The 27,135-nt window shown below is 42.8% G+C and overlaps 1 protein-coding gene across 1 annotated transcript in view; it reads left to right on the forward strand.

Annotated features, from left to right (window-relative positions):
- LOC124118361 (phospholipase DDHD1-like) overlaps positions 1-18,394 on the forward strand; it is a 164,086-nt gene extending 145,692 nt beyond the window's left edge. Inside the window, exons 8-14 of the mRNA XM_048402942.1 lie at positions 46-122; positions 1,494-1,561; positions 2,271-2,346; positions 3,974-4,123; positions 5,887-6,148; positions 12,883-13,026; positions 15,772-18,394. Coding sequence (XP_048258899.1) covers positions 46-122; positions 1,494-1,561; positions 2,271-2,346; positions 3,974-4,123; positions 5,887-6,148; positions 12,883-13,026; positions 15,772-15,923 — 929 coding nt within the window. The 3' untranslated portion in view covers positions 15,924-18,394. The remainder of the gene's footprint in view (positions 1-45; positions 123-1,493; positions 1,562-2,270; positions 2,347-3,973; positions 4,124-5,886; positions 6,149-12,882; positions 13,027-15,771) is intronic.
- Positions 18,395-27,135: the final 8,741 nt, after the last annotated feature.

The following is a 27,135-nucleotide window of genomic DNA, read 5'->3' on the forward strand; positions in this document are numbered from 1 at the left end:
GCTTCTAACAGCACTGTCACTCATGCACAATGTTGTTTGTTTCAGGGTGTGTGATAACCTATGACATCATCACCGGCTGGAATCCCATGAAGCTGTATGATGAATTCGTCACATCTGTCATTGTGAGTATCTAACAACTAGCAACTGTTTGTTCCCGAGGCAAGTGTGTCCACTAGCCTCCACTAGTCCACTAGCCACTAGATGTAGCAAAGCCTAGTTTCTACTCTTGCTACATCAAGGCCACTTTTCTTGGATTGACCCTGGCACCACCTCACGCAGATCACAAGTTGTGCCGCTTGTATTGAAAACGCGATATCCAGTCATATAGCCATAGGCAATGAGATCGTCGATCAAATAATGAAAACATTTGCGATTTCATCCCTGACACAAAAACATTTAGTTATGATATATTATGAATGATATGACTCTCCTCCTACTTTTAGCTGACATACTTTGACTTGATATAACTGGAATACTGTAGAAAGCGGCATTAAATCCGTTACGTATGATATGAACTTATAAAATGATTTGAACTTGTGATGATGTGAATATATGAGTTATGAATGATGTGAACATAAAGAATTATGAATTATTTGAACATTTTGAATTAGGGATCATGTGAACATTATGAATTATGACTTATTTGAACATGTTGAATTAGGGATGATGTGAACAATGAATTATGAATGATGTGAGCATAATGAATCATGAATGATGTGAACATAATGAATTATGAATTATTTGAACATATTGAATTAGGGATGATGTGAACAATGAATTATGAATGATGTGAACATAATGAATCATGAATGATGTGAACATAATGAATTATGAATTATTTGAACATATTGAATAAGGGATGATGTGAACAATGAATTATGAATGATGTGAGCATAATGAATCATGAATGATGTGAACATAATGAATTATGAATTATTTGAACATATTGAATTAGGGATGATGTGAACAATGAATTATGAATGATGTGAACATAATGAATCATGAATGATGTGAACATAATGAATTATGAATTATTTGAACATATTGAATAAGGGATGATGTGAACATATTGAATTATGAATTATTTGAACATATTGAATTAGGGATGATGTGAACATTATGAATTATGAATTACTTAAACATATTGAATTAGGGATGATGTGAACATTATGAACTGATGATATGAGTTTACCCCCATTAGTAATTCTGATCTGTAGTTGTGTATCTTTGCTGTTCAGTCCAGTGTAAAAAAAGAATTTGTCTGGACAATTTTTAACTGGCCTGCCAATTTATTAAGACTTGCCAGTTCAGCTGTCTGCCAGGAATTTATCTGAACCAAGGCTTTGTTTAGCAATGACCTCACATCTTCATCTCTTTCATCCAAGAATCCAAGAGAGTCAGTCATCGCCTAACCAAAACATTTGACAAATAAATTAGTTAGTTCCCCAGATCTGGAGACTATGTTATCACAGGATTATGTTTCTGCCCCTCAGGATGAAGAAAGTGAGAATGCAGAGGGCTCCAACAAGTTGCAGGAGGAAATGGAGCAAGCAAGGAAACGGTCTGAATCTCTTCCTACATGTTCTTTGATACATGTCTCATTTGTGCCTCCTGTGTGCTTTTTTATTCCACAAAAGATATTGTTATCATTTGGGATGACATTTTAAGATGTATGGTAAAAAGATTATTTCTGCTTCCTCCTTCCATGCACTGACTGGAAACCCCAGTCATCTGATGCTCAGCAATTTGGTCTGCAGAGAGGCCCAAATTAGCCTGATTTGTATTGGTTTGTCAGGACCATTCCCATGGGTTGCATCATATTGGTGAACCTATAACTTATAGGACCTGCATCGCATTGCCTTTCCTCACACCGTGAACTCACATGCCATGGTAACATGTAAAAGTTAGGAGGCACACTTGCTTCATTTTTGCAAGAGAAAATTGTCTCCCTTCACAGTGCCAGGATCTGACAAATTAGTTTGAATCCCAGATTTGCCATGAATATGAATATGATCTTCAGTTTGTCGGCATCATACCTGTGATCATTGGTATACAGAGGCATGGCTTGTTGTTCACAATGTCAATCACTGGATTGTCTCATCCAGATTCGATTATTATATGTTATATATACCTTGAATATTGATGAGTGTGCTGTTTCACAACAAACAAACAGAACTATTAAACCTAAATTGCTTTCATTTCTAGTTTCGTTGCTATGACAATTCTATTTTGACACAGTGTTTGAACGCCAGAAAAAAATCATTTTTCAGGGTTAATGAACTTGAAGCATCGCTCAAAAGTGTTCATGAAAAACAAGTGAAAGCAAAACAACCTCTCCAGTTCAAAGTAAGTGATAATCATGATTGTCAGAGAGAAATTATATGGAATCATGATTACCAGGGGGCGGTCAGTTAGCCTAGTGGTTAAAGTGTTGGCTCTTCATGCCGAAGACCCGGGTTCGATTCCCAACATTGGTGCAATGTGTGAAGCCCATTTCTGGTGTCCCCCGCGTGATATTGCTGGAATATTGCCCAAAGCGGCGTAAGATCAAACTCACTCACTCTCACTCACTCACTCACTCACTCACTCACTCACTCACTAACTCACTCACTCACTCACTCACTCACTCACTCACTCACTCACTCACTCACTCACTCATGATTACCTGTGTCCAATAATACTAAGCAAAAGTCACAAACGGGCAGGGAACTATTGTGTATTTACCTGCCGCACACTGACTACTGCCATTGCTGTAACAATGAAAGCTACACGTTGCATGGTTAGTTGACTAACAGGCACAGGGGTGCAGCATTACATGGTGTGTGGATGCATCAGATGACACACTCTGTCTCGTCCTGTCAAGATCAAAGGTTAGAATTAGTCAGTAACCAATGTTTGTTGCAAGAGGCAACTAACAGGATCAGGTGGTGAGGTTCAGTGAATTGTTTGATGCATGTCATTGTGTCCAAATTGCTGAACAATGCTCATGATGTCAATTATTGGATTGTCTGGACAAGACTTGATTATTCACAGACCATTGTCATATGGCCAGAATGTTGCTGAATCTGGCTAAACACAACAAAGAAACTAACAAACAAATACAATATGTCCACAGCTCATCTTAAAACATGAACATATGGGCTTTGCTCTCAAGTACTGGGGGCATGGATCGCCCAGTTGTCCCAAATGATTCCTCGATTTGCTAATCGAGACACCGAGACCGAGTGATCGAAACACCTATGATTGATGGTTCGAATCCCAGATTTGCCCTCATCATGTTTCATACCCGTGTTCGTGGGTTTAAACTTGATCACTTACGTCTTTCCACCCACATCAAGCTGACACCATGATATAACATGACTGAAAAACTGTCCAAAGCGGACTTAAACCAAACTAAATCACTCATCATGGTCATACATGTATTTGTAACCCGAGAAGATTCGGGGAGGATAGGTCTTCAGCAACCAATATGCTTGCCGTGAGAGGTGACTATGCTTGCCGTAATAGGCGACTAACGGGATCGGGTGGTCAGGCTCACTGACTTGGTTGATGCATCTCATCATATCCCAATTGTCTGGATCAATGCCCATGATGTCAATCACAAGATTGTCTGGTCCAGACTGCTGTCATATAGCTGGAATATTGCTGAGTGCGAGGTTAAACAACAAGCAAACAAACATGTATTTGTCAGGGGTTTTTTTCATCCTCCTTTACTCTACTACATTACTCAAGATTGCTGACCTGGCAAAAGTGCAATCCACAAAGATTTTCAATATAAACATTATAAAGTAAACTTTTAAGAACATTTCACCATTGTATATTTATTTCTGGATAATCCATTTGTTGTAAACATCAACTACAAGCAATTCTCAATATTATTATACTTTCTAAATACTGGATACTTTCCTTCATATCGTATATGTTTGGCAGTTCATTGGTTTCATGTAGAGTAACTCATGTCTGTCATCTGCAGCTGGAAAATCTGTTCTGTCTGGGCTCTCCACTAGCTGTGTTCCTCGCTCTCAGAGGGATCCGACCCCAGAGCAAGGGCACACACGACCACATCCTCCCCACGTCTATCTGTAAAAGGCTCTTCAACATCTACCATCCATCAGACCCTGTGGTATGTATTTTGTGTATCAGACCCTGTGGTGTGTATATCAGACCCTGTGGTAGGTATATTGTGTATAAGACCCTGTTGAGTGTATATCAGACCCTGTGGTATGTATATTGTGTATAAGAGCCTGTTGAATGTATATAAGACCTTGTGGTATGTATATTGTGTATAAGAGCCTGTTGAGTGTATATCAGATACTGTGGTATGTATATTGTGTATCTGTCCCTGTTGAGTGTATATCAGATACTGTGGTATGTATATTGTGTATCAGACCCTGTTGAGTGTATATCAGACCCTGTGGTATGTATATTGTATATAAGACCCTGTGGAATAAGTATCAAACCCTGTGGTGTGTATATCAGACCCTGTTGTGTCTGTATATCAGCCCATGTGGCATGTATATTGTATATCAGACCCTGTGGTGTCTGTATCAAAACCTTGTGGTGTTTATATCAGCCCATGTGTTGTGTTTATTGTGTATTAGTGTGTATATCAGCCCATGTGGTATGTATATTGTATATCAGACCCTGTGGTGTCTGTATCAAAACCTTGTGGTGTTTATATCAGCCCATGTGTTGTGTTTATTGTGTATTAGTGTGTATATCAGACCCTGTGGTATGTATGTTGTATATCAGACCCTGTGGTGTCTGTATCAAAACCTTGTGGTGTTTATATCAGCCCATGTGTTGTGTTTATTGTGTATTAGTGTGTATATCAGACCCTGTGGTATGTATGTTGTATATCAGACCCTGTGGTGTCTGTATCAAAACCTTGTGGTGTTTATATCAGCCCATGTGTTGTGTTTATTGTGTATTAGTGTGTATATCAGACCCTGTGGCATGTATATTGTATATCAGACCCTGTGGTGTCTGTATCAAAACCTTGTGGTGTTTATATCAGCCCATGTGTTGTGTTTATTGTGTATTAGTGTGTATATCAGACCCTGTGGTATGTATGTTGTATATCAGACCCTGTGGTGTCTGTATCAAAACCTTGTGGTGTTTATATCAGCCCATGTGTTGTGTTTATTGTGTATTAGTGTGTATATCAGACTCTGCGGTTATTGATTTGATTTGATTTTTTACTGCCACACCCAGGATCAATTTAAAAGACCTAAGTTTTATTGTTGGCTGCTGCATAAAACAACAACATACCCTCATGATGTAATTTGAAACAGAATGCATTCCCATTGGTTTTCAAAAATATATGTACAGTCAGTTTTTAAAATACCCTCCTGCAAGACAGACTGAGACGGTCTATTTTGCTGACGGACAGTCAGTTTTGAAAAGTTGCACTCCCGATGATTCCAGTTTCAGTGTGACAGGTATATTAACTGTAAAGGTTAAACTCCTTATTGATGAATAAAATTTCAATCAACCAGTTTATTGTTATTTTCTGAGAACTGACATTAAACAGTAGGGGCGGTCGGGTAGCCTAGTGGTTAAAGCGTTCGCTCGTCACGCCGAAGACCCGGGTTCGATTCCCGACATGGGCACAATGTGTGAAGCCCATTTCTGGTGTCCCCCGCTGTGATATTGCTGGAATATTGCTAAAAGCGGCGTAAAACCATACTCACTCACTCACTCATTAAACAGTACTATTCTTATGTTTACCCTTTGTTACTTTTGTTCGTCAGTCTAGAGCATTCTGGAATGGCAACATTCTATCTGTTCTGGTAACTTTGCAAAGTTGAGAGTCCAGTTGTCTGACTGAAACTTTGGGGAATTTTATACACTGGTATAGTATTATTATCCTTCCATTTGTTTCAGGCCTACAGACTGGAGCCTCTGTGTCTTAAGCATTACGCTACCATCACTCCCCTCCTGATCCACTTCTACGACAGCTCCAAGAAGACACCCTATTTGAAGATGAAGAGGAAAGCATATGCTGCGTTTAAGAGTTCATCCGAGGAGTCGGATCATAAGGGTGGCAAGATGGATGACAGCACGGAGGGAAGCGGAGCTGAGGAGCAGGACAGTCCGGGTCAAACCAGGAAGTCAGGGTCTGGGAAAGGACAGAAGTTCTCACTGTGTAAGCTCAACAAATTTAGGATTTTCACTTGGTCATAAGTGTTTCTTTAATAGCAGTATATGCTCCCTACCACATCAATTGGTTGATGATGCGATTGAAGTGTGATTAGCACAGATAACACATATCACTAATGCAGACATTTTCAGGGAAGCAAGTTCAGCCTCAACAATAATGGCTATGTATTTGTCCATCACTGCTGTTATTACATTCCATGTTACAGTAATCTGTCTTTACTGTTATCATCCCTTCAGTTATCACATACATGTTAAAGTCGGCTGTCTTTACTGTTATCGTCCTTGCTGTTATCACATTCCATGTTACAGTCGGCTGTCTTTACTGTTATCTTCCCTGCTTTTATCACATTCCATGGGACAGTTATCTGTCTTTACTGTTATCATCCCTTCAGTTATCACATTCCATGTTACAGTAGGCTGTCTTTACTGTTATCATCCATGCATTTATCACATTACATGTGACAGTTAGCTGTCTTTACTGTTATCATCCCTTCAGTTATCACATTCCATGTTACAGTAGGCTGTCTTTACTGTTATCATCCATGCACTCATCACATTACATGTGACAGTTATCTGTCTTTACTGTTATTATCCCTTCAGTTATTACATTCCATGTTACAGTAGGCTGTCTTTACTGTTATCATCCATGCATTTATCACATTACATGTGACAGTTATCTGTCCTTACTGTTATCATTCCCTGCAGTTATCACATTCAATGTTACAGTTATCTGTCCTTACTGTTATCATCCATGCTTTTATCACATTCAATGTGACAGTTATCTGTCCTTACTGTTATATTACATTAAGTAATACGTTACCACTGTTATACCGAGGCTGTTGTCTCCCACAACTGCTGCTATAGCGAAATCTACCACAGAGATCTCAATTACCTCATGCAGCACGTGCGTAGCCACCTAGCTGCCATGTGACACCCTTCACTCTTGTCTCCTTCGTCTGCTTAGCAAGACGTGTTTTCTCCTGCTGAAGCGTTCCTGGAAGATTTGGTGATATTTATTATAGTTTATTCTCTAATAAACTGTGCTTTTATGGGGCGTTGCGGTAGCTACGCTTGGTTATAATTTTCCCGCCAAACGGAAAAATTTTCCCGCCCTTTTTTCTCTATACTTGCGGGGTTCGCGTATGCACGTTGTGTTTTACGTTTCCCCTGTTCTTGTATGTTTTGGGGGTTAACATAACTTATTTCTTTAATAAAAGTTATATGTGTATGTTATATGTTCACATTGCTCGTTTATTTTCTTGTGAAAATGCTCGTTTGTGAATCGTTGTGGTGCGTGCGTTGTAACCATGTTTTGTTCTTTGATTATAGCAAACAATGTCTGACATGGATATGTCCCCAGTATCCACCCCCTCTACCCCTGCTCCTCGGAGTTGTGGGGTGTGCAGAAAGTTTTTGTCATCCCGGGATCCCCACGATCGTTGCCCGCGGTGCAGGGTTCCTTGCGGGGACACCCGGTGTACCCTGTGCGAAGGTCTGGGGCCTGCGGAGTTTGAGCGGTACCGGCTGTACGTACAGTCAGTCTCCACCCCTGTGGTGGCCGGTTCGTCCGGTCGGGGTCCCCGTGCGGGTACCACCTCCTCGGCTGCGGCGGATCCCCTTGCGGCCCTCGGGCTGTCTGGGGCTTCCGTCGCCGCATTATTGTCGAAACTTGTGGACTCCAAGCTGGCGGCCTTATCGCAAGATAGGCCGCTGGCTGTTCCGTCCCCGGCCTCTTCGGTGGCCGCGGGTTCGGACGCGGGGTCCACCGGTACGGCGGCGGCTGCCGTGGTTACCGGTCCTTCCCCCGAACCGTTGCTTCCGCTATCGGTTAAGGACCGCGTTGCCATGGTGTATGACCTCTTCGAGGACATGCCAAAGCCCCTGCCGATACCGCGGGGAATCCACGGTTCCGTGGGTTCCTCCGAGGTATACGACGAGACGTCCGACAAGGCTTTCCCGGCATCAACCTTGCTGCGCGGGATTAAGCCTTCTTTGGAGAAGGCCTTCACGGCTGCCTCCGGTCGGGGTCTCCCGTTACCTCCCCCGTCGTGGAGAAAAGGGTCTTTCCCAGTACATGACCTTGCCTTTCCCGAGGCTGGTCCTTCTGCGGAAGCCCATGTGGAGCGTTTGGGGGTCCGTGCCCCACCGGTTGCCACGGTACCACAAGGTACCTTGCAACAGCTGGACACCCTCGCTCGACACTCCATGCTGGCAATGTCTCACGGAGACACATACCTGGCTGCAGCGGCCAGTCTGGTCGAAGGTTCTCCCACGGACCGAGACCAGCGCATTTACAACTGCTTGCTCGGTTTGAATGCTTCCCTGGAGTACGTTGCCGGGGCTTCGGCCTTTGTTTCCGGCACGTGCCATTTTCTTCGGCGCCAGTCGTATCTGGTTGCTTCAGGGTTGGACGCTGCTAATCAGGAGGTGCTCCTTTCGCAGCCTTGGTCTGCTCGGACCCTGTTTAATAACAAGATCCCTGGGGTTCTGAAGGAACAACAGGCCGCTGTGTCTGCCGAGGCCTCTCGGCACACACTGGATCTTGTGGGGTCCTTGCATAGGCGCCTGGGTGCCGCTCCGAAGCGGAGCGCGCCCCAGGATGCTGCGTCCGGCAGGCCTAAGGGGTCGGGTCCTTCTTCCTCCGGGAAGAAGCCCCGCTCTGAGGGCTCCGGTAAGGGTTCTCAGCAGCCCTTTCGCGGGAAGAAGGGGAACTGGGGGAAGCCCAAGTCGTCTAAGGACGGCAAGGGCCCCTCCAGGTGACTCTCATTGGAGGGGTTCGTATGCCGACAGCGCCAACTTCGGTTGGCCCGTAGGCGAACCCGAGTCACTTGGCCCTGGACAGTTGCGCCTGCCGCAGCCCGTCCGGCCCCCCTCTCTTTCCCCAGTGGGAGCCAGACTCCAGACTTACTGGGAGAATTGGGAACAAGTGTTCGACGACCCGTGGGTGGTCAACACGATTCGGTACGGCTATCGGCTCGATCTCATAGCGAATCCGCCGCTCACCGTTGCCCCGTCGGCAGGTTTCTATTCGGAAACCGATCTTCCCTTCCTCGCCGATGCCATCGGCAGGTTGGTGGAGAAGAGGGCAGTTCGGGAGTTAGCTCTACCAGAAATAACACCGGGGTTTTACTCCAGGATATTTCTCGTTCCCAAGAAGGACAGTGCCGAACTCAGAATGATTCACAACTTGAAATCGTTCAACGAGTTCTACCTGCGCAAACCGCCCAAGTTCAGAATGTTGAGCTTGACGGACCTGAAAGCACTGATCATGCCGGCCGACTGGCTAGCTTCGATCGACCTGAAGGATGCTTATCTGCATGTTCCGATTCACTCGGATCATCAGAAGTATCTCAGGTTTGTCTTTCAAGGCAGGCACTACGAGTGGGTTGTACTTCGGTCTTTCATCCGCTCCCTGGCTGTTCACCCGGTTAACCACCCCCATAGTGGGGTTCCTCCACCGGAGGGGTGTCCGGTACTTCGCGTACCTGGACGACTCGCTAGTAGCAAATCGAATGTCGGACACCCTGTCACGCCATCTCGTTTTCGCACGTCGGCTCTTGGAGCAATTGGGGTGGATTGTCAATCTCCCCAAGAGCGAGTTAACCCCTTCTCAGAACTTGCAGTTCATCGGAGGTCGGTTCAACACGGTGTCCCATCGCCTATTTGTCCCCCCAGACCGGTGGCACAAAATTCAGGCGATGATTGCCAAAGTCTTAGCGGTGCAACAGACTCTTCACTTTTGGGAACAGCTGTTAGGGCTACTTGTATCAGCCCAGGACTGCACCGAACGGGGTCGTCTCCAACTCCGCCCGCTGCAATGGTTTTTAATCCAGTTGTTAGCAACGGAGGTGAACAGTGCGACCGTCGCCCTCCCGGATCGGCTCCGACCGCATCTGGAGTGGTGGACGCTCCCTTACAATGTCTTATCAGGAGTCTCTATGCGGCCCTACCGGGCCACGTTGAACCTGTATACAGACGCCTCTCTAGTGGGCTGGGGCGCCCATCTAGAGGGGGAGGTGAGCTCGGGGCTGTGGTGCGTAGACGAACTAGGTCTTCACATCAATTGTCTCGAGTTCAAGGCAGTGATCAACGCAGTCAATCACTGGAAGCATCGTCTCGTCGACGCCCGGCTCATGCTGGCGACCGACAACACGACGGTAGTGTCCTATGTGAACAAACTGGGGGGAACCCACAGTCACTCGCTACTCGATCTCACGTTCGAGTTTTACGCTCTGGTGGACAGTGTCCCGTGCCAGATACGCGCCCGTCACATCCCAGGTGTGCGGAACGTACTGGCCGATGCTCTATCGAGGCCTCAGGATCCGAGCCCCACAGAGTGGATGCTGAACCCAGTGGTGTTTCAGTGGCTGTGCGAACGTTTGGGTCGTCCGATGGTCGACCTGTTCGCAACACGGTTCAACAATCAACTCCCGTTGTTTGTATCACCAGTCCCGGACCCGAGGGCCATCGATCACGATGCTCTCGCGTTAGACTGGACGGGCTTGGACGCTTATGCTTACCCGCCGACAGCGTTGATACCACACATTCTAAGCCGGCTTCGAGGAGTTCGCTGTCGAATGTTACTGATCGCGCCCATGTGGCCGAACAGATCGTGGTACCCCGACTTGCTGACCCAGGTCACGCAGTCGCCACTCCCACTGCCTGTGAGACCGGATCTCTTGATCCACCCTCACACCCGTCAGCTTCATCCAAACGCAGGGCAGTTCAATCTTTTTCTCGCCGGGCGTCTCGGGCATACGTTAGTATGCATCGTGATTCTACCCAGAAGGTGTATAATGCACGTTGGGTTATTTTCACGAAGTGGTGTTGTAAACATCACATTCATTCGCCAGATAAGGTATCTGTGCAGGATATTGCTCGTTTCATGTCTCACTTGCGAGAGACCCGGAAACTCTCCGGGGGTTCCATTGCCAACTATGTCTCGTCCGTTGCTACGGTACGGGACGTTGCTATGGGTACCAGTCTCTCCAAAGAGCCGGTGATACGGGGTATTATCAAGGGTTTCAAACAGCACGATCTTAAGAAGGGCCGCCTTCGGGCACCGGCCTGGGATCTTTCCCTAGTGTTGCAATCACTCACGGAAGCTCCGTATGAACCCTTGCATAGTGCTTCGTTCCGGCATGTGACTTGGAAAACAGCATTTCTCCTCTCCTTTGCCACGGCGGCACGTGTATCCGAAATTCATGCACTCGATGTCGCCAAGGTACGATTCGATAGGGGTGACGAAGGAGCGGTCCGCCTGGGCCTGCTCATGGGCTTCGTCGCCAAGAATCAGAGAGTCGGGCAAACGGAGAGAGAATTCACTGTAAGATCCCTCAAAGAAATCTTACATCCTGCTGATACTGAGGACAGAGCGCTGTGTCCGGTTAGGGCCCTTAAGTATTATCTTAAGGCTCCGAACGTAGACAAGGGCGTGACCGTCTGTTCATATCGTGTAACCCTAATCGCACGGTTGACATAACTCGCAACTCGATTGCGTTGTGGCTTCGTTCTGTCATCAATCTGGCGTACCGGTCTCGGGGGTTACCGGTAGCGGGGTCAAACCCGCACGAGATCAGGGCGCTAGCGGCAACATTTGCCCTACACTCGAATATCTCTGTTCACAGAATATTAGGAGGTTGTTACTGGCGTTCTGACTCGGTTTTTGCCAATCATTACCTCAGAAAGGTTTCTGATGAAGACGTGGAGGGGGTGCACCGTCTTGGGCCGCTGATCGCGGCACAAGCGGTCATCTAGGGGGTGTGTCCAGCGCAATTCCAAACTCCGCAGTCGTCAGTCCTTGCACGGTGGTCAATCTGGGTCGTCTCCAATGTTCCCACGCCGTGGGTACAGGAGTGGGGGTCCTGCAAACCAGCGCACTCACACCACAGGTGAGGCGGCTTTTTGTGTGTTTTGTCCTTATTTGTATTTTGACAATTATGCATTTAATTGTCTGTCGTGTATTCCAACCTTGCGATACATGCTTACGAATACTGGAATTAGGTCACGCGCCTAATGCATACTTTAAGTAGGCTTGCTCTGGGATATACGGTCTGAAGGAAATTAATTTCCCTCTTTTCGACTGTTTAACCTGATCTAAGATTTAGCTCACGCGGATACAGTGTTCTCATCCGCTGCGGCGATGAAATACCTATCCAGTGGGGCCGTTTGGAGTCACCAATCGTTTTGGCATTGACGATTGAGCCTTACGGTATGCGCTTGACAGTGCTTTGGTATTCCTATAGGGTAACGCCTAGCTAGGTGCATGCGCATCGAGTGCTTCCGCCTTGGTGTTTACTTCCGCTGGTCGGAAGGAACGCTAGCAGTCAGGATTCGGGTTGTAGGTGCTCCCCACCGCCTACTGTGGTAGTCAGCCTCGGTATAACAGTGGTAACGTATTACTTAATGTAATTTGTAGAATTTTCCTATTCGGAATATTCTATAAGTAATACGTTACCACTGGGCTGCTGCCCGCCCGTCCGTCCCCCGAGCACTTGCTCTCGCAGGAGACAAGAGTGAAGGGTGTCACATGGCAGCTAGGTGGCTACGCACGTGCTGCATGAGGTAATTGAGATCTCTGTGGTAGATTTCGCTATAGCAGCAGTTGTGGGAGACAACAGCCTCGGTATAACAGTGGTAACGTATTACTTATAGAATATTCCGAATAGGAAAATTCTACAAAATTCCCTGCAGTTATCACATTCCATTTTTGTTGTGTAGCCAAATGGCTGACAGATTTTCGAGCCAACAAGAAGGGCGAGGACTCACTGGCAGCAGAACTGAAGATGCTGCAGAAGATGGACAGTGATGCTGAGAAGTTACAGGTGAAAATGTACATGGACCCTAAAGACATTGACAAGACAGGTCAGTATTCTCTAACTGTTGTCACTTCAGCTGTGTACAGTACTTCAAGAATCATCCTAATTTCTCTGTGTTACTTTGGTAACTTTTCAGTAATTGGATAAAAAACGTGCATATATATATATACACCTGATATACCTGTCGGTTAATTCCTAAACATTTTGGGCATGCAGCTACTTTCCTATGAGGAAGCCATGGCAGATTCTTCATGTTTTATTGGAGGGGTGTTTATGTTTTGGAATACTTTGGATTCTTATTGTTAACTAGGGGACGTGAAATTATGAAAGATTTTATGAATTTTATGGTTCTCAGCTGCACCACTTCTTATTGGCGATCGATTGACTTAAGATATGTTGTGGAAACACACCAAATACAAAACATTAAGAGTTGCATTTGAAAACAAAAATATCCCATCAGACATTGTTAACATGTTTAAGGACATCATTTTTACTTGTTTGTTTTTTCACATCATCATTCATCTAACCAGAATAATTAAAAACATACTTTGAATAATTGTCTCTTTACCAAAAACAGAAAACCTTTTTCACTGTTACAGCTCTCCTCCCACCTTGAGCATTTTTCACAAAGCCTTTGAATTGAAACCAAGATCAGTTGTCATGATTACAGTGAAACCTCATCAACTTCAGGTCCTGGGGACCATAAGACCTAATAACATGTGTGCAGAAAATATCTTCCTTGTGTCTTTTGATCACTGTTTACGTCAATACATCTCCATCAATGAGTGTTGATATATTTGAAAAGATGTTTCACATGAGTGTAAGATCATCCAAAATCATTCTTCTGACATGTCCAAATTGTCCATTACACCATAAATCACACAATTTGTTTCAGATATATCTGACTAGACAAATGGCAATACAACATTTCATGATTTCTTTACAAGTTTTGAAAGAACATTCTTCTTTATCAATGATTTGTTTTCAAAAGAATCTTAAGGACATTTTTTTAAACAGTTAGTCAATTTTTGAATTTGAATTAATCTGAAGCCGTGGAATTAGTATGAACATGATCAAAGTATTATCGAATCTGCACATTGTTGATGCACATTATAACATGTCAGATGTTCTGTAATGGAAAAATCATGAGAAACAGATTTGAATGATTTCTCTGACTTAAACCATGTTATGGTTGATATATAATTTCTTCATAATTTTGCATAATGACCTCAAGTGGCATCAGTTTTTCTAAATGGCCAGTGAATTCCTGCTCAAAATTCACAACAAGAACAAGAGCATGACGTCATCAAAATGGTTTAAAAAATAAGATTGGTCAAACAGGGCTACACTGTTGACTGCTTTGTTCACTGTTTTCACTACATTATAGGCGGGTTCGTAAGATGGCTTAAAATGTACCAGATTGGTGAGTTTATCAAACAAATTAGCTGTGGGTTTAATATTTGGTGCTCATCTTTACAATAAACTATGAAAACCCCTTTTTCTGTCTCTATGGTATCCTGAGTGAGTGAGTGAGTATGGTTTTACGCCGCTTTTAGCAATGTTCCAGCAATATCACAGCAGGGGACACCAGAAATGCTATGGTATCCTGACCTGTGGACAAACAGTCTTTCAGTTAGATTTTATTTAAATTAAACCCCACTCGTTCTGTTCAGTTTGGTTTATTCATCTTTATTAAACTTTGTCATGGGTTTTATCCAGGTTTTATGAATATTTCTATCCTTGTTATAGTATACTACTCAAAAGAAGTTAAGGAATGTTCATTCAGGTGTTCTTTAACTTCTTTTGAGTAGTATATAGTCAACATTTCAAGTATTCATTAACACTATATAAGGCCAGTGTAAATTATACACAGATATCATGCCTGCCTGACCCCAGTAAGACCTCCTTCACCACTTATTTGTAATTTGGTCGTAGAGACTGGACTCATTTTGAGTATATGTCTGCCAGTTGATTAATAGGATTGATCATCATGATCATGGCCACACTTTGAAAGAATTGGAAACTAATGTTCATGATATACCCTCCCTTTCACTTTTCAGGAAAGATTAGTGATAATTACACTGGCCATGAAATAATCAAACTGTTGGTTCTCCACCAATGGCTTTTGAAAGATTTGTGCCAGCCATCATAAAACAGAATTTTGGCACTGAGAGATTTCTTGAAGACCCACTAAGGCCTGGGTCCGCTGTGGATAAAGCTATCATATGCTTATCAGCTTGTTGGGTCATGACAAGTTTTGTCAAGATGTCTTCATTACAGTATCTGTAACAAAGTCAAATATTGAGATCTTCAATTTTTTTGGTCCAATAATTATATAATTTGGACAATTAATTCTTGACCATAATTAAGTCATGGCCTATTTTTTCACCCATCTTCAGGCAAATGTTGGGATTTGCTTCTTCTTGCCACTTCCTTAATCAAATAATGGAGGAGGTAGGGGGTTCTACTTTTGACCCTCCCTTCCCCAATTATGTTCATGTATTAGTGCTAATGATGAAACTTTGTTTTAGTGAAAGAGTTTATAATGTTTCATGTTTGACTCGGGAGATAAAGGTTACTTATTTCTACAAAAGAAATTATATTAAGCTTAACCATCTTAAAGTAACTCTGTCATGAATATTGTTAGCCATAAATGTTGTAATATATGGTGGATTAGGTAATGTTTTACATGTTCAGATCATGCTTTTGCCCCACTATGTGTATATTGATGAACGTTGTTTTGATATCGTCAGTTAACTTATGTTAATGTAAACCTGGTTGCTGTCCTCAGAGTTGGAGTATCGCCTTGACTACCAACTGAGGGAGAGGAGTCTGGAGAACAGCTACATGTCCGTGCTCACCTCACACTTCTGTTACTGGACAAACAAGGACATTGCTTACTTCATGCTCACGCATCTCCACCCAGAGCTACAGGAGCCATAGCCATTCTGCCACATCAACTCAGCAATCAGAGAACACTTCCTCCTGCCATGTCGTGGAATATCTACTAAACACAGCTCCAGGAAGCATAGTACACTTCTTTCTGGGACATCTGAACACAGCTCCACGAGGCATAGTACACTTCTTTCTGGGACATCTGAAGACAGCTCCACAAGGCATAGTACACTTCTTTCTGGGACATCTGAACACAGCTCCAGGAAGCATAGTACACTTCTTTCTGGGACATCTGAACACAGCTCCAGGAAGCATAGTACACTTCTTTCTGGGACATCTGAACACAGCTCCACGAGGCATAGTACACTTCTTTCTGGGACTTCTGAACACAGCTCCAGGAAGCATAGTACACTTCTTTCTGGGACATCTGAACACAGCTCCAGGAAGCATAGTACTCTTCTTTCTGGGACATCTGAACACAGCTCCACGAGGCATAGTACACTTCTTTCTGGGACATCTGAACACAGCTCCAGGAAGCATAGTACACTTCTTTCTGGGACATCTGAACACAGCTCCAGGAAGCATAGTACTCTTCTTTCTGGGACATCTGAACACAGCTCCAGGAGGCATAGAACACTTCTTTCTGGGACATCTGAACACAGCTCCAGGAAGCATAGAACACTTTGTCCTGGAACATCGAAACACAGCTCAAGGAGGCCTAGGACACTTAATGCTGGAACATCAAAACACAGCTCCAGTTGGCAGAGAGCATTTTATGCTGGAACATCAAAACAAACCCATAGAAAACACAGAATATTTTATCCTGGGACATCAGCTCCAAGAGCTGCAAGAGCCAAGTAACAATATCATCTTTGAACCATATAATTAGATCAAGACATGTAAGCTGGTTAAGTCATCCCGTTCCTACTTCCAGAAATGGGTACTTTTAGGCAGTCTAATATATCTCCTTCCAGAACTGAGGATGTGTTCAACAGCTTCATCCATGAACATTTATACCCAGAGCTACAAGACTCACATAATCTTTTTTTCCTTCACCTTGCTATTCTAAAATCTACAGGGTAACCTCCTGCACCCAGAAATCCAACACTGACACCAATCATCTACCAAATCTCCACACTAAATGCCATAGTATAGTAGCAACACCTAAAAATATCAAGTATCCCTTGAACAATTACAGATGGCTACTTTTACAATGAAACTGTTGGCATACTACACTTGCTCTCTCAGTATATATACAAGCACCTCTGTCAGATTCTCTCTTCTTGGTAATCTAATAAGAAACAAAGATAGATGGACCTTGAATAATATAAAATTTAATGGCAAAGAGGACAGAGGAGATATTTACGTTGACATTCTCATCCAACCTTCATAATCAAAACAATTTTGATCATTAGAACAAAACTTCAACTGGGCCATGACATAAACATAATAGAATACACTCCCTTCTTTCCTTTCGTGTCATCCAATCTCAATCTTTATGTATCTACAAAAGAGTGAGGGAGATGTTAGACAATGTAGACAGTCCGTGTTCCATAACATCGCAGGTCTACACAAGCTCAGGGGAGACAACTGCCAACAGTACAGATCCTCACGACAACAGCTGCCTTAATCTGAATCAAAATGTAGACAGCTCAGACATAATCTACATACAGTCATAATCCTGTATTTTTGTGACTACTTAGTGTGTGAATGATGGTGCTATTGTCATTGTATTTGTGTACAGTTCCAGATTGACCATGCTGCTGATCCATGTTACTGTACAGAATGCTGCTCAGTATGTTGTCAGGGTGAGAAGGTTATGAAGAAAACATTTGAAGAAAACGGTGCTCTTTGTGTTCAAGAGTTCCACAATGAAGGACCAGAGATAGTTTGTACCAGTATGTGAAAAAAGCATGTGCTCTTTGGTCTGATGAATGCTGGGTCTCCATGTAATTAACTTGGATGTAAATAGACTGACTTGCTTGCTATAATTCTCAATCTGAGTGACACATATTCTGTTGAAATGATATTGAGAACATTAACTTTTTTATCCAACTGATCAATCCTTACAAAAAATGGGTGTTCTGTTCGATCAGTGTCAAGATGGGGAATGGGTGACCTTGTGGTCTAAAGCTGTCAAATTATGGAGTAGTGTCCCTTAGCCTGCCAGGATCTTCTTGATGTGGATGAAAATCCCAGACATTACTCCGATAATGAGCAGCAACATACCCGTTTTCTTAGGTTTCACCATTGCGGTAAACATGTACAATCTCCATCAATGTAGGTTTCTCCCACCCTAACCTATACTTCCCCATCCCAGCCCAACCTATACTTCCCTATCCCTGCCTAACCTATACTTCTCCATCCCTGCCTAACCTATACTTCCCTATCCCTGCCTAACCTATACTTCCCCATCCCACCCTAACCTATACTTCCCCATCCCTGCCTAACCTATACTTCCCTATCCCTGCCTAACCTATACTTCTCCATCCCACCCTAACCTATACTTCCCTATCCCTGCCTAACCTATACTTCCCCATCCCACCCTAACCTATACTTCCCCATCCCACCCTAACCTATACTTCCCCATCCCTGCCCAACCTATACTTCTCCATCCCTGCCCAACCTATACTTCCCTATCCCTGCCTAACCTATACTTCTCCATCCCTGCCTAACCTATACTTCCCTATCCCACCCTAACCTATACTTCCCCATCCCACCCTAACCTATACTTTCCCATCCCTGCCCAATCTCATTAAAATCAGACCCTAGTTCTCGCTACCGCTGAACAAAGATCTGAAGACATCCCATAAGGGGTCGCGTCAGAACGATCTTTCATCCGACTAATCAGAGCGTCGCTTCCCAGGTTATGAAAGTGACAGTCGGAATGTGATTTCTACCTCTAAAAGCATAACACGGGGTATTCAGAACGTTACTTACAGGTTTAACGACTGAATCCATACAATCTAGATCATTTATTAGCCATTCCAGAATGTTCTTTTGTTCAGGTTTCAAATTTGTAATCGAGAAATTGTCAAAATATGTTTCGAAGCGAAGTCGCCAATTTGAAATTGGTGCCGTAAAGCACAAGAAAGCTCCCTTCTGATTGGTCAATCCATTGGTCGGTCAAAGTTCACGCAAGGTCGGTCTGACGTGACCCGTAATGGGATGTCCTCAGATCTTTGTTTAGCGGTAGCCTAACCTGCCTAACCTATACTTCCCCATCCCACCCCAACCTATACTTCCCTATCCCATCCCCTACCAACCACACGACACCAACAAATGACCAATGATCAGATGGAATAATGTATTACCTGAAATGTTCATCAGTACCAGATGTAGCAGAAAATTGTCTCAATTTGTGAAACACTACTTATCGAATTAGAATGACACAAATCATTTAACATGTCGTTGAGTCCATCAATGAGACCATCACGGTCCATCAGTAAATCATTTCAGCCTAACTGGCTTATACTATTTATTAATTATTTCACACTGCAATTAGTGCATGGGACATTAGTGGAAGCTCCAAGAGCACACCGAGGCCTTGATATGCTCAGTCATCACTACATCTTACAGACACACACATGGTCCTGTGTGAGGGACACTGTTGGGAGATCCATGTGGAGATGGTGTTACTATGGTTTTGTGAAAATTACTACCATGTTAGCTTCACATTCCATATTTTTGTATGTTGATGTCAACTTTACATTGTAAATATGTTGTGATTCCCAATTTTGTTATAGCATGTTCTCAACAAAATATCCGCTGTTATAAGTCCCCTAAATCTGTTTATAGAGAGAATGTATGTTTGTATTTATCCGTATGAATGTAGTGTGGTTTGATTCCAATTCCATTTTAGTTTCAATCCATGATTTGAAGTCTTTGATTCACCCAATGTCTTTCTTGTAAAAATGTTGCTACTCTTCTACTGGTGCATACCATTTTGTTGATTACAGTTATTTGCCTGGCATAGAATATATGTGTATGTACCATCGCTATTATATTCCTTGGCTGTTATCATGGGAAAGAATCATTGTAATGATATATGATATAGACCTGTATATAAAATTATTGTTTGGTATAGATCACCCATATGTGATCCAATTTTCCATGGCAACTATCACAGAGTTAGACATCATCCCTCAATCATATTGATGCCTATCTGTTCATTTAAGGGCAATGCTTCACAGAATGGAGCCTGTGCCCAGTCTAGATCTAGACGATAGTAAACAATCATAGACTTTATGTGAGGTCAGTACCTGTTTTTTGGACCCGAAAAAAGCATTGTCGACCTCGCACAAGGTCTATAGTGCTTTTTTCGGGTTCATCAAGGTATTGACCTCGTGTAATGTCTATGATTGTTTTATTAAATAATAAAGAGACAGGAGCAGATTCAACATGTCAGACTTTGTCAGCTACAATAGTGTTAGGTTCCAACAAACAGAGACATTTGATTGGGTAAGGTTTGGGTAATAATAATAATAATGATAATGATAAGGTTATTTCAAAAGAGCAAAATTGCACATCACTGAGGGACAATCTCAATGCACATGTCCACTTCTGTGTAAGTCCCATTCTAATTTTAGTATCAAGACAGTTCCATAAATTATCCGACCTGATTTGGAGTCAATATGCATTTCTGTATAATGACGTGGCCACTTCTCAGACAGTGAATATGCCAGAAATCTTTGCTCTATATGTAACCTAGCCCATGACCTTGAAATTGCCAAATGATCCAGTTGGCTGATCCTTCAAGTGTATGGCAACATTTACTTCCCATTTCAAAGACTGCCTCCATGGTCCAGTGGTAGAGCATCTGCCCGGAGAGCTGAAGGTCAGGTGTTCGATCCCCGACCATGTCATATCAAAAGCAGTAAAAAGATGGTCCTTGTTGTTACCCTGCCTGGTGCTTGGCATTGGGGGCTAACCCTAACCCTGACCTAACTTAAAATCAAGCCGGAGATTTGGACCAGCAAATACACCTACTCTTATAAACCATAGCAACAAGAACCATGTAGAGTAGGTATATAAGGGAAGGCCTGTACTTTCAGTTGAGACCGCCTCCGTGGTCTTGTGGTAGAGCGTCCGCCTGGAAAGCGGAAGGTCCGGGGTTCGATCCCCAGCCGCGTCATACCAAAAGACGTTAAAATATGGTACTTGTTGTTACCCTGTCTGGCGCTCGGCATTAAGGGGCTAAAACAAGGACTGGTCGGCTCGGAGTCAGTATACTGTGTCTGAGTGGGGTATTCATGTTAAACTGCGGCATGGTATCTCAGTGAGCTAGCACTATAAATCGGCATCAGTCCGGACTAGTACAAACAGCCACACACACTCGTGCATGCACGTCGCTATATAAGTGCAATAATCTTGAACGCGACGTTAAACCCAATTTTACCTCACCTCACTTTCAGTTGATGCAGAATTGCATCCCTTGTGATCATATCCCACATTTGTCCTGATTATGATCTAGGTTTGTTAGCACCATACTCGTGCTTGTGGGTTTCACCACAGTCTATGACCTGCATCACTTCGGGCTTTCCTCATTCATCAAGATGACACACATTGATACAACTGAACAACTGTTCAAAGCAGCGTTAAACCAAACTTACCCAATCAATTGTTCTTCTATGATTCCATCATTGAACAAGACACAGGTGATTTTACATTATAGATTTTATGAGATTTGATAATGTTGACATGAATATCATAGATTGTGATGTGAGACACATTTCTCCGTAACATCTAATTGCAGTAAGAACTGCAAGGATTATGTTGTCATTTATCACAAAGTTCAGTTTTGAGAGAACCACACTGATTATATTTTTAAAACCACTTTAATAACAGGTGCCTTGTCAGAGAGATTCCACATGGCTATCTGGACACAAACATACGTCTGTGACAAGAACTGACCACGAGCTGTTACATTCCATCACGGCAGTTCAATTGTATATCAAAGTTTTATTTAGAGATATGTGATGACATTCATGTGATATAACGTTTCTAATATTGCAACCATATTTCAGTTAATGATTATTGCTGAAGTTAGATTTATGATATAATTGTTGCCAAAAGATATTCTGATCTTTTGTTGTCCTGTTGAAGAATTATGTGAGTTGTCCTTCACTACCATGTTGTCCTTTGGGTCCTCTTGTCCTAGGTTACACCTTCAGTCCTCATGACATGTTGTGCAATGAGAGATATTTGATGTCATTATTGTGATCTACCATCAACAGGCATACCGGTCCTATTCAAACCTACTGATACCTGATGAAAGTTAAGACGTCACTTTGAACTAAAATATCCTACCCAAGACATTTAAAATCTACAACCTGCACCTCAAATGGTAGACAATTTAATCTGGGTTCAAACACCTGTTGTACAAGCCACATACAGTAAGCTATCAGTATATATTACCCCCACCTCTAACCTCTCAAGGAAATGAAGTACAAAAAAGCAAGGCAAAATAGATTGTGATTGTTGGAAAACCATCCTTGAACCTTGTAAAACTCTTAAGGTGAATAGGTGCGGTCGGGTAGCCTAGTGGTTATAGTGTTCGCTCGTCACGCTGAAGACCCGGGTTTGATTCCCGACATGGGTACAAAGTGTGAAGCCCATTTCTGTGTCCCCCGCCGTGATATTGCTGGAATTTTGCTAAAAGCGGAATAAAACCATGCTCACTCACTCACTCACTTAAAGTGAATAGGAAGCTAACTTCCTAACTTGAATGAAACAGCAAATGAAACATCTTTCCAATCTTCGAATACGTACGCTGGTATCTCACTGTATTTAGACCATTGCCACTTGCTAACATGGCTTGTATGGGACGTGTATATCTATTGATGGTAGACTTAAAGCGATGTACTGTGCCATGTGTAGATATGGCCATAACTTGCAAGCTTGTTGTGTTAACAATTGAAAGCAACCTATGACAGATTTCCTACTAAACCTTATGCTTGGGTGATCTGATTGGCCCAGTCTATACCTTGTATTCCATTGGCCATTGATGTTGTTCAGTAGATGCAGGGTATTTTATAGCAGAAGACGCAGAGAGTCTGTATCTATATTGTAATTCCTGTAAATCACTAAACCAAAAGATGTATTATGCAGATTAGTCAGATTAGTCAGATTTTATGTTTCTAGTTAGCTGACAAATGACAATCAGACATTTTGTCAACCAGATGTGGTAGTTCTGGTGTGCAGCAACATTCAGGCAGTAAACAAGAAGAGTATATATTTTCAGTACCAATGAGTATTATCAACTGTTACCATGGTTACTTCATGTTGATATATTTGTTCCATATTCTACTCAGGACAGTAGAGGGGGAGTTGTGTGTTTTCTCTGACCACATACACTTGCCTTGTTGACACATGGCTTTAACTCGTTCACCCATTGCCTGGCTCAGTGTATGGTTCAAGGATTGGGATTGCAGGAACTGCCTGTCTATGTGTGAGTGGTATGTGTGTTGCTATAAGTTAATTTAATAAGACCTTTTAAACAAGGAATTACATTGGTTTGGGTTTATGATAAAAAAAAGGGGAAGGTGTCTTTTTGCTACAGTCCAAACTTTAGGTATTAGGTATGGTATTTTTCATTTTACATTCATAAGTGAGGGTGCCAACCCCAGTACACATTGATAAGTGAGGGTGTCCACATTGGTGAGTGAGGGTGTCCACATTGGTGAGTGAGGGTGCCCACATTGGTGAGTGAGGGTGCCCACATTGGTGAGTGAGGGTGCCAACCCCAGTGCACATTGATGAGTGAGGGTGTCCACATTGAGGAGTGAGGGTGCCCACATTGACAAGTGAGGGTGCCCACATTGATGAGTGAGGGTGTCCACATTGAGGAGTGAGGGTGCCCACATTGACAAGTGAGGGTGCCCACATTGATGAGTGAGGGTGCCCACATTGGTGAGTGAGGGTGCCCATATTGACAAGTGAGGGTGCCCACATTGATAATTGAGGGTGTCAACATTGACAAGTGAGGGTGCCCACATTGATGAGTGAGGGTGCCCATATTGACAAGTGAGGGTGCCCACATTGATAATTGAGGGTGCCCACATTGACAAGTGAGGGTGCCCACATTGACAAGTGAGGGTGCCCACATTGATGAGTGAGGGTGCCCATATTGACAAGTGAGGGTGCCCACATTGATAATTGAGGGTGCCCACATTGACAAGTGAGGGTGCCCACATTGACAAATGAGGGTGCCCACATTGACAAGTGAGGGTGCCCACATTGACAAGTGAGGGTGTCCACATTGACAAGTGAGGGTGCCCACATTGACAAGTGAGGGTGCCCACATTGACGAGTGAGGGTGTCCACATTGACAAGTGAGGGTGCCCACATTGATAAGTGAGGGTGCCCATATTGGTGAGTGAGGGTGCCCACATTGACAAGTGAGGGTGCCCACATTGACAAGTGAGGGTGCCCACATTGACGAGTGAGGGTGCCCACATTGGTGAGTGAGGATGCCCACATTGACAAGTGGGGGTGCCCACATTGGTGAGTGAGGGTGCCCACATTGACAAGTGAGGGTGCCCACATTGATGAGTGAGGGTGCCCACATTGGTGAGTGAGGGTGCCCACATTGACAAGTGAGGGTGCCCACATTGACAAGTGAGGGTGCCCACATTGACAAGTGAGGGTGCCCACATTGACAAGTGAGGGTGTCCACATTGACAAGTGAGGGTGCCCATATTGACAAGTGAGGGTGCCCACATTGAAAAGTGAGGGTGTCCACATTGATAATACCAAAAGGAGTTGGCACCTCAAAATATACCATACTTTATGTTTTCTGTTACTGGCAAACAGGGTAAATGAATCATAGATGAAATTTTACTAAGATTGTGTGGTGTCTGGAAATGGTGATACTAGTCATTTGCAGCTATTGTGATAAATTTGTTGACTGTTTGTTTTTGTCAGTTTTCAGTGCACAACTGCTTACCAAAACCACCTGTCTCATTGTAACAATACTAGTCATTGTTTTGTTGACTGAAAATATTTATTAATTACTTGCACTCATTATTTCATTAGGATACTATGTATGATAAGGCTAGAGACATAGTGTTGGGTTATTTGCCCTCGCACCACTCTGAGAACCATTGTGTTTCTGTATATTAGGGGACTGACCATTTGACATTCTATGTAGGCCTGGAATTTTGTATCGAGACTTGTTATTTTTTTCAGCTACAGCGGCAAAACAAGATATATTTTTTACTTAAAACTATGTCTAAATATTTCTTTTCTTGCAACACCACATATATTGTGCCAGGCAAATTTTTGCTTTTTCTAAAAGTTTGAAGCATTTTTTTTTTTTCAAGCATTTACTGGAACAAAAAATTTTTTTAGATATAATCCCAGTTTTGTTTTTGTTGGCATGTAAGGGAGACTATAATTCCACTTACTATGTCTTTTGATCCAAATCATACCCCCATAAATTCATCACTTACATTGGGCAAGGACACGGAATACTTACAAGCACCTGTTCTTTTGAATTATTTTGCTTACTTCAATTGGAATAGGATTAGATTTTACAGTAACGTTGAGTGTATATACTGTTCACCAAGTTGTTGTGTCATTGTTATGAATACGTCAAGACACAACATTCCAATTTTTACTGTTGATGTTTTGTTTGTGAAGAATTTGCTTATCCGCCAATCAACAGTGATCAGTCTTTTGAGATTTTGTATCTACCATGTCTACGTGTTTGTTAACACCACTTGTCAATCAAACAATGTTCTTGTGCATGTGTACAACATGTTTCTCAATGTATAGTTAATCACACAGGATAAGTTCATCAGTTAGACCAATGTTTTAGAACATAATGTAATTTTATGACCAGAATATTGAGGTCACATTTCAAGCAAGAGTCGATAAGGACTTTGAATTTTTTTGGCACTACTTAAAGTTGTCCTTGTGTCTCACAGGAATGTAGAAAATGGAGAATAGATTAATAACTGTCTTGGCTCTATACAGCTATTGAGGTTGTAATACCCTTTAGTCCACCTGAAACTTGTTGTTTAACTTTCTAACAGCGCATTTGTGTTTAAGTGACACTGTTTGAAGTTGAACATTAAGTCTTCTGGCCTTTTCCACGATGCCATCAAAATACTGTGACCATAAGTGTGGCAGTATAGATCATCGTGCAAAGATGTCTTCCTGGAAAAGTCATCCTGTACAGGGTTTTAATGTTATTAGTTGTTTGTTGTTAACCTCTTTTAAAATCCTGCCACCTCACGATTTACTTAACAATTTGGCAAGTGTGTTTTCTTATGATTATTTTGTCAGTTGTACGTTGTTTATTGTTGTTTCAGAAATTGTATTCCTTCACTGTTTATACGCCATAATGGTCGTTGTCTACACATCTTCATGTTGGACCAACACTTATATTAATCATTAACATAATCATATGTTTTGATATTTATTATTTGATTTGTGTGTTGATTCCGAATGATTCCATGCTTACGAATGACCAGATTAACTGTATATATGTTGATCAATTAATTGTTTATTACAGTGTGTTTTTAAGCTGTATATATTTTCACTCGTTTTGAGATTCCCCTTCTAGAATATACTAATCCGTCAGTGATAAGTGGCGTTAGTCAAGAAGAACAACAAAAACGTTTCTGGTGTTTCAAGGTCATAGCTATGACTAGTGAAGGTGAAGCAAAGATATGTGATGTGACATGAGGCAGAGGGGTCTAGTAGCCACATCTAATGTGATTATGGCATCTAAGTAGCAGTGATAATAATCACCTAGATAATCACCATGTCTCTGCGCTGCTCCCAATAAACGATGTAGGCTACAAGCTGGCCCATAGTTTTTTCCTAATAGATTCCTGTTTCAAATCTGCCTCGCACTTGTATATGCTTCAGCAAAGTGCATGTGTCATTACCTGATGACAAATGCAACGTTTGGGAGCCGTGGGGTAGCCTAGTGGTTAAAGCGTTGGCCATCATGCGGAAGACCCAGGTTCGATTTACCATATGGGTACAATGTGTGAAGCCGATTTTCTGGTGTCCCCCACCATGATATTGCTGGAATGTTGCTAAAAGCAGCGTAAAACCTCACTCACTCACTCACTCCTAAGACATTTGCATACTTATATTTTAGATCATGAAACAATATATTTACTAATCATGTTGGAAACTGGACCAGTAACAAAATTGTACCTGCCCTTGCGCTCAGTGATGGTGGCCAAAAATCTGTACCCTTTTACCATCTTGATGATTCCGACCCAATAAGTACACAGAAAGT

Source organism: Haliotis rufescens, unplaced genomic scaffold (assembly GCF_023055435.1).
Source record: "Haliotis rufescens isolate VD_foot unplaced genomic scaffold, xgHalRufe1.0.p SCAF_3, whole genome shotgun sequence".
In the NCBI taxonomy this organism is placed as follows: domain Eukaryota; kingdom Metazoa; phylum Mollusca; class Gastropoda; order Lepetellida; family Haliotidae; genus Haliotis; species Haliotis rufescens.